Here is a 9,589-nt window from a genome sequence, read left to right on the forward strand (position 1 = left end):
CTGGTGCAATACTACACTTCGGGTAATGCCACAGCCATGTTACCGACAACAGCATATGACAAAAATGTCTCCCCACTATTTTCAGTAGCCAGATTCACTCCACCCATGACAGATACCCATATTCTACTACATTTCACACCAGTGCATTATCAGGAGGCACCAGTGTGCTTCCACTTACATATTAGAAAGAAAGGTGAATTATACTTACAGGAGGCCCCAATATAATTGGCTCTGCTTGCAAATACTGCCCCACGGACAATGGCGGGTTATGGTATAAAGCCCTTCTGGGAGATGGCGCTCTTATGGTGGTCATGTATCTTCTCTCTCTTCTAGGAGAGAGGTCTCTTCTCGCTGTGATATCTTTCCCAGGAGACACTGGCCTCCTTGGAGACAAATGCCTTCTTGGTGAAACATCTCTTTGGGACATCTCTCTTCTCAATGCAGCTTCCTTCCTTGGTGAAAGATGTCTCATGGGTGACAGATCCCTCCTAGGTGATAAATGTCTTCTGGGAGATAAATCTCCTTTGGGTATCAGATACCTCTTTGGTGAATTATCTCGGCAGGGTGAAGAATCATATCCTGGAGAGGAATGTCGACTTGAGGGTGAGAAGTCCCTGGGAGAGGAGCTTGGCTCTGAAGGTAGCATGCACTCCTCATCCATACAACTAGGTATGTCCAATCTGTCTTTGTCTGGTTCTGAGTCCGTACTTTTGCTCTGGAATAGCCTCTGGTATTCTGTCATCTGGGTATCTTCACATGAGTCACTGGGTGTCATAAGCTGAGTAACTCGAATACTTGGCAAAGTAACCAAATAGCTGATCAATGAAGAATGTCCCAGGGAACTATCTGAAGGAACCCCATGGGGTACGGCGCCAACATTCACAGGCAAAGAGGAGAATCTAGGAGGCTGAGGACTCGTGCTTCTTGATCTTGTTTTTGGTGTTAAATCTCCCTGGTCGTCAAAGTCATCCTCATCTTCATCATCATCATCATTATCATCTCCATCCTCACCATCTGATTCCTCGGCATCTGAGAACTGATGATCAGTTGAAATGCTAGACATGCTATGCTTCTCCGCTGCTTTGTGCAAATCTTCCATATTTTCTGAAACAATTGAACAAAAATAATGGAGATCAAGATCCAAATGTCAAGGTTAGGATCTTATTTAAGCCCTATTTCTTTCTAAAAGTTTTTCCCAGTCCCTAGTGCCCATAGACAGTTATGTCTGAGAACTCCTATAAAATGAGGTCACTGTGTGACCCTGCATTCATTCTATCTTCTTGTATATCTATTTGTTTTCATCAACAACTTACAAGAAAGATTCCACAGTAGGACTTTATATCTCAGACATCATCCCACTCACAGAAAAACCTCAACAAATGAGCATGGATAATGTTAATGATGATGCTAGAGGAAAAAGAAAGGCAACAACCTGTCTCTGCAAGCTCAGGTACAAATGTATGTCTAAGTGATGTATCTCAGGAGGTCTGGCCAACCTCAATGATGTTTGTTTGTTTTCCTACAGGGATTCTTCTTAACTTAAATAATAATACATTAAAATACTTCTCAAATTTCCCAAAAAGCCTCATAAAATCTAATTTGCTATCACAAAGCAAGTGCAATTCTATTCCTTTCATGGCTCTAAATAGAAGTATTCTCATAGTAAGGCCTTTTTTGCCCTCAGAGTCAAAACAGAAATGCATTTCTTCTCAGTAGATTTTAAGCAATTCAATGTGTCAGATTTTCTATATTTAGTATTTAATAAAATGAAAAGTGATGACTTTTTAAAAATATCTAAACTTATTTTACCACCTCAGCCACAGAGCTCCACTGTGCATAATGAAGATGTCTGCCAACTCATTTATGACATACCTGCTTCCTCAGTTTCTGTATCATCCACCGATGTCATTGAGACTCCCAATTCCAGGCATTTTTTCATGTGTGCTTTAGATTTCATATGCTTCGTTAGGTTTCCTTGAAAATGTAGCCAAAAAGAAGAGATAAATTAATTGGTTATCAAATTAACAACTGCTGATGGCTGCTCCAAATTCAATGCGAAATGAACTAATTTTATTAAATTCATCATGTAACACAGATTTGGTTCTACCCACTATCCCTTGTTTCAACCTTAAGAAGAACAATCTGGTTTTTGAATATAACAATCCCTGAGAGCTTTGGCCCAATCTCAGATATTCTTTATTCTAGAAGATATGTGGAAGTCCAGGCTCACATCTTTTCAAGAGTAGGCTCCAAGCAAAACTGGAAATCCCAGGCTCTTCTGCCTGAGAAGGGATCTCATATCTATCCAAATGCACCAGCCTCCTGGGACTCCACGTAAACAGGGAAACACAATCTGGCCACATACGTCAGAGATACTTCAGAATGAAATATTCTCAACACACCCACTGGGCCCCTGACCTTCTGGTATTGATCAGGTATAGGGTAACCTCCAAGGATCTTCAAAGTTCAGAAGAAAAATACATACAAACTAATGTGAGGGTAAACCTTGTCAGTGCACTGAAAGATCCATACAAATAATTAGCTAACTCTCATAGGGAGCATTATTCCCAGTATTTAGCATCTATCTGTCTGGTATATGTTAGCAAACGTTATGACAGCAATTCTTCAAATTCTGGAGCTGCAACATTCTCTTTTTATTTATCTTCAGGCTCCTATCATGCTAAGAAAGAAAGAAAGGTTTCATGCTGAATATGTTGTAATGATAATGGCATATACAACTATATGTGTATATGAATGTGTGTATATAAATTATATATATAATTTGTATAACTGCTTTATGAAATGCGAGAAATTTTGAAAACATTGATCCAATCCTCCTTGACCCAGGATCTATAGAAGAATGCACACACACACATACACACACACACACATATATTTATATATATAAATGATATGCCATATAACTTATCAAAAGAGATTCAGGAACAAATTCAGTTGTAAGGAACCTTTACATCACTTCAGTGAAAACAGCCATAATGTTATCTGTGCCTTTGACAACGCTTTAGCAATGTACCAACAAATACTTAAAGAGAAGGCTCTGTGAAATCTCCGTGGAAACTCAGCCTGCTAGCATAGTTTATTCCTCTTGTAGGAGTGTTAAGCTTGCTGTTCATGTAATGTATGAGCCACAGTTAAAACTGGGACACTGTTATTATTTTACTCATATTGCTTTATTATTTACTTATTGCTTATATACTTATCAATTTTACATGCTGTTTTGATAATTCCAAACATAGAAATATTTCCAGGCCCCCATTGCTCTTATTTATCAAAACTTTTTATCTACTATTTTTTAAAGAGCTCAAAAATGTTATAGACATATCAAGAATCTTAAATCTAGAAAATTAATGAAACGTATCTATAAATTAATAAAAATAACCACTTCTGCCAGAGTGCAAGTATGCTATGGATGTATATAGGTATGGATGCTAAGCGTATCGGGAGAATTTATTTAGATTTTAGTATGTGTTTCTTTCTCCTACATTTTTCTCTCCACTCCAAGGATAGTCAGGCTTTAGACTCTCATCTTCAGAATAGGTCTGTAGCTAGAAATCTGGATCTGAAACAATTCCACCATGGCTTTAGTTTGTTAAAGTCATGAGCTGTGGAAGTAATGTATAAGGACAAGGAGAGGGAAGGAGAGTGGCGGGGGAGGCCCTTGAAGAAGTGGCACAGACGAGGAGAAGGGATTGGTCGTGCAAGGGCGTTCCATCTGTGCTCAGACGAAAATGTGGGTTTGGACAACAGGCATTTCAGCCGGAGGTGAAAACTGGCAGGGTATTCCAGGATGTTTTGCTCATTTTAAGATTCTGAGACATTTGCACATTCCCAAAGGGTGACAAGGAAACTCCAATAATGACCAAGAATAAATTATTTCCTTCAGGAGATGATGATTCAGAGGCAGACTTAATTTGATTTTTAAAAATATCTAGAGATGTCTCATTTCTTCATCCAGTTTTTCACACAACTACACCTGCAGCAAACTCATATGCCCAGTGAAGATATGTATCATTCGTAATGACTCCTGAATTTGCAGTATTCCCTAAAATCAAAGTTTTTATTTTCTTATCTCCTAGGGAATCTCTTAGTAAAGTTCTGTATAAAGGGCTTGATTGTGCAAAGGTGAGTGGTATTTAAAAGGCCATATGTTTATTTTTTGAGATGCAAATGAACACATACTTTATTTCAGCTTCAAATGAGGCACTCCTGTCATACAGATCTTTTTAATAAAAAAGAAACAGATGTGTTGAGAGGCTACCCATTTACACTTCTACAACCAATACAGCAATTTAGGATTTTCAGCTATAAAAGAACATAGCTATACATTTCTCTATCAAAGATAATTTTACTTGATATTTATTTTTCTTGAAGGGTATCAGAGCAGATTAATCAATATGAAAATTTAAAGTGGTGAAGGAATGCCTATAGTATCCACTAAACCTAAGGTAAAACACACTTCTGCAAAAATCAAACAACCTCTAAAAATATAACTGAAGCAACTTCCTTCAGTAAAATATTTTTACATAAATCTATCTGTTAAAAACGGATTTTTTTAAAAAAACTTCAAGGCAAGTCCTAGTTTTATAAGACTAACAGTTATGTACTGAGAATCAGAAATTATCTCTGTGCTGATGAAAACAGGGAACACAAGCTATCAAATTTCTATGCATAATTAATGCAACTGTGGATGGAGGTGCCCACCTGGGAATGTGTGGGTCTCTACATTATTTATAATCTTGAAACTGACCAAGAGCACATGTTTTCTTCCCAGCTGCTGCCTTGCTTCTCTAATACCACTGCATGTGCAGGATTTCAATGCTGGTATAAATATTATCTAGATCACATAACATTTCCAACATGAAGAAATAGCTATCCAGACAATTCGTAGCCACTTCCTTTGGAGACAACTGGCCCGGACCTAGGTCTATTGCTCTTAATTAAGTCATAAAAAGAGCCTCACAGTCTCACATACATCCTTTGATCACTTACTTGAGGGAGAAAATACATTTTGTGGAATCACATTTTCAAAAACAAACCATCTTTATTGTTGATGAAGGCTATTTATAAAATAGCACTCAGAAATCTAAGTAGCCATAGAGAAGTATTTTTCCTCTCAAAAAAATCAGACTTGTACCTTTCGTTTTGAAGGCAAAGTTACATAACTTGCATACATAAGGCCGAACATCAGTATGGGTACGGATGTGTTTTTTGAGCATGCTTGGCTTCTTACAGCGAATACCACATTCTTCACAAATGTACTTTCCACGGCCACGTCCTCTGACATATACATAATCTTCATTTGATTTGTACCTGTGTTAAAAAGGGGGAATCCAGTGGTTTTCAAACATTCTTAGCATGCTATATCTTAAAGCAAAAGCTAATTATTTGCATGGCAAAGTTTTATGCGGGTCTTTTGCAGACAGTTATTCAACTTTACGTCTATGAAGCTTGTGAAATTTATGCAGTAAATGCCTGAAAGAACTAGATAATAGATTTGGCACTGTAAACAAAATGTAATGCTACAAGGAATTCAAAATGGAATTGGCTCCACTATTACATGTGAATTTACAGAGTTGGGAAACAGATGTTCAAATTGACTTATGTAAACCTCAAAGAGTTGCAGACCTTTGGATTGGATTCTAGTATGGCCTCCAATCAAGGGACATACAAAAAGCATACCAACATATTCATCATGTAGCTTTTGTTAACATTACATCATCTAAGATGTGCATGTACGAACATACAACCCTCTAAATTTGCTAAATTAAGTATAACTGATAATAGAATTCTTCATTGCAAATTCCTACTCTATTTTTACAAGCTTGGCACGAGAGTGCCTCAGAAATTTCTAGTTTACACAGGGTGAGCTCAGCTCACCAACTGTTGTCTACAGATTTGATCTGCTCTTCCCGAAGACCATGAATCTGTAATAATGTGGAGTCTAAATTTCAACTAGCTTCTTCAAGGTAGTTACATAATGAAAACTAGAGATTCTATTTTTAATCAAATTTGCATTTGTTTCCAGAAGGGTTTCATAGAGACGTTTGAAAGGATATCTGAGGTCATCTTGCTTAATCAAATCAGCTAGAAAAACGGTCTTAGGTATTTTCTTTGATAATTGAGGGAAAAAATCTACCCAGTGCTCAACCATGCCATTTTAGAATACAATAAAACATGATTTGTCACAGGATACAGTAGTATTATATGGACTAATTCAATGACTGCCATTATCTCTTAAGTCAAAGCTAAGGTTAGAATTTTGGGTCTAATGTTATTTTTGGAAAGACATTCCATTTGGGGAGTTCTTTTCATAACTTCCAAAGGTAAACTGACATGCAAAATGCCATAATCCACTGTGGATTTAGTTAAAGGCATTAAATTTACAGTTTTTTTACATTCTAAGAGCATTGCAAACTTCCTCATTTTATCCTAGCTAATCCACAAACAGGAATAAAAGCAAGTTTAACTTCAGTCAACCAAACTATTGAAATAATTTTAAGAAAGGAAATCCATCCACATATTTAAACAGCAACTCTGTTATGAATTCACATCTAATCTTAACGTTATCTACTTTTTGGTCGGTACCAATACAGATGAGAATTAAGCACAAACTGTTCAAAACTATGAATAATCCATTTTGCATGTCTTTGGTTCCTTTAAATTTTCCCCCTTTCACCAGGAATTTTGACTTCTACTTGTTCTTCAAAATTATTTTGAATTTTATCTTTGTCTTTTGCAATAAAGTAGGAAAAAACCCTAAAGATGCAAATATCTTTCAGCTTTAAATTTCACTATTCTCTGCCCCTAACTAGATGAAATTCCTTAAGAGATATAGACCAAAACAAATACTTTTGTACAAAGCTAATTTTCTTCAGGGAAGGATACTTCAAGCTTACTATAGCCCACCATCATAGTGATGGGAAATGCATTTTATCATCAAGCAGTATAATTTTATTTTCAATGTCTTAGCTGATTAACTTGCTTCCAGAATGAAAATACAGTAAAATTCTGTATAAAATATAATGATGTATTAGAAAAACTTGTGTAAATAAAATATCATACAACAATTCTACAGGCCCATGAATCTACTTGATAATTGATGGATTTTGAAAAAAATTCAAATTTATGTTTAACTAAATTATTAAATGTATTACTAAACCTATCAATTAGATAATATACACTTAAGATTTTGGTCAGTAATACTTTCTTTGGTTTTTTTTTTTAGCTATCACTTTGCAATCGCCAAAATAAGAGGAGGCAACATCAGGTTTGGAAAAAACACTTAGTCAACACTGGGCAGAAATTGGGCCACAGATTAAGAAGTAATGGGACACAGCCCCTAATGGGGCAATTAAAGGAGGAGGAAATGAAATATGGGCACAATCCTTTTGGATCACCAAAACACAGCAATAAAATGTTCACATAAGCTTTTTCACTTGTGTCCTTCGTTAGTGGAGATGGGCTCCCCAAAGCATAGAGTAATTGTGGAGGTCGCTAATCTATTGGTGCAAGTGCACTGCTATGAAGGCTGCTGAATGTGAGAGGGTTGATTCAGTCACAGGGACCACTCAGTCTCTGAGGAAAGATAAAACCTATATTGCTCTCGTTTGTGTTAAAAGATGGTGGATGTCAAAAAAATATCGAGACAAGCTTCATGACTACGTATAATTGTGGTTTTAGTGGTGAAAATGCTAGACATCCAAAGAGGGCAAAACCTAAGGGAGAACCAAATAGAATAATCCATCTCCAAACTGGTAATGCTAGGTGAAAAAAGGATATTTCATCTCACTGAACATTCCACACTTTTTAAAAATTAATTAATTAATTTATTTATTTATTTATTTGAGATGGAGTCTCGCTCTGTCGCCCAGGCTGGAGTGCAGTGGCGCAATCTCCGTTCACTGCAAGCTCTGCCTCCTGGGTTCACGCCATTCTCCTGCCTCAGCCTCCCAAGTAGCTGGAACTACAGGCGCCCACCACCACGCCCGGCTAATTTTCTTGTATTTTTAGTAGAGACGGGGTTTCACTGTGTTAGCCAGGATGGTCTCAATATCCTGACCTCGTGATCCGCCCGCCTCGGCCTCCCAAAGTGCTGGGATTACAAGCGTGAGCCACCACGCCCAACCACATTCCACATTTTATAGTCAAACAAATAACATTATTGTCCTCCAAATATAATTGGAATAAAGTCATGCCAATGAAAATATGTAAATAATAGATTTGTTGTAGAGATAAGGCTAATTACATCATAATCTCCAAAATGTGGTTAGCATGCTTCAAAATTTTTAAATTTTAAAAGCCTAAGTGTAGGGTTTTCCTTCTATGTGACTGGATGAAAGATACATATCAAAATCTGAAACAAGATATTACACATGTGTAATTTTTCTTAACTTCACAAACAACAAAGTCTTTGAACCTTATTACTTGAGTTTCTATGACTCAGGACTCAAGATTTGAAAAGAAATTCCTAAATACAGAGAAAGCGTCATAGACCAGAGAAGACTGGGAAGGCAAGACAAGTGCGGGCAATGTGGTACCCTGACTTGGAACCTGGGGCAGAAAAGGATATTGATGGAACCGGTGAAATCCCATTAAAGCCTCCAGTTTATATAATAAGAAAAATAAATGAAAAAATTAACTAGTTCTGAAGATTATACACAATTGTGCATGATCTGACTTTTGTAAGCATAGAATAAAAATATGTCCATCATTAAAACAAATACCTATAAAATGATCAAAGAATGAATAAACTTAGATGACATCAAGTGTCCCCAATTTAGTAGATTTCATAATAAATTAGAGGGGTGGAAATTTAAGGAAGAGGCTTGAATGATATCCATTAGGGACATTTTTATGAAAAGCAAATCCCAAAAGCAAGGGCATGAACTTATGATCTGTTACCAGCCAGAGTTCAGAAATGTGAATAGAAAAGGAATTTACTTTCAGCTCCCAACCAGATTAGACAGTACTTTTTCCATGCAGACATTCTGGACCATTTACTCTGACCTATAACTGAACATTTTACATTTGCACTTATGTTTCCTTACCCTCCTTCAAATATTTTAATTCGGATTGGCTCAGTTTGTTTGGATCCAATATCTTTATCTCCATGAATATCTCCTTTCCCTCTTTCCTTTAAGATATTTCCCACTAGTTTCCTTTCTAGTTTGCTGCCAAATAAAAAGGACGCATCAGGTTTCATCTGTAAGACAAGAAGAGAGAATCATTTCACATGCTTTCTCCAAGACACAGGAGCTCCTATGTCCCACTCTTCCATAATCTCTAAAAATGAGCCTAAATTCTGTACCAAAAGGCCAGGAACTAGTTATATAAACTAAGGGCCACTAGGGATAAAATCAGATAAGAATGACAGTTTCCACTGAATAAATTCAACATTCTGTTAGATATATATTGTATAAATATATATTTTATATATAAAATATATATACACATATGCACTCAGCACTCTGTGCAATGCTAATACTTAAAAGACATTCTATGTTTCGAAGTATCAATGAGAACAATATATATTAATTAAGGAAGTAGTCTCAAAAATTATTGAATGGTA

General features: G+C 36.4%; 1 protein-coding gene across 1 annotated transcript in view; it reads right to left on the reverse strand.

Moving 5' to 3' along the window:
• HIVEP2 (HIVEP zinc finger 2) overlaps positions 1–9,589 on the reverse strand; it is an 87,992-nt gene that overhangs the window by 8,131 nt on the left and 70,272 nt on the right. The window contains exons 5-8 of the mRNA XM_038000794.2: positions 9,069–9,223; positions 5,156–5,331; positions 1,873–1,974; positions 209–1,104 (exon numbers count right to left, since the gene is read on the reverse strand). Coding sequence (XP_037856722.2) covers positions 209–1,104; positions 1,873–1,974; positions 5,156–5,331; positions 9,069–9,223 — 1,329 coding nt within the window. The remainder of the gene's footprint in view (positions 1–208; positions 1,105–1,872; positions 1,975–5,155; positions 5,332–9,068; positions 9,224–9,589) is intronic.

Source organism: Chlorocebus sabaeus, chromosome 13, assembly GCF_047675955.1.
Source record: "Chlorocebus sabaeus isolate Y175 chromosome 13, mChlSab1.0.hap1, whole genome shotgun sequence".
Lineage (NCBI taxonomy): Eukaryota > Metazoa > Chordata > Mammalia > Primates > Cercopithecidae > Chlorocebus > Chlorocebus sabaeus.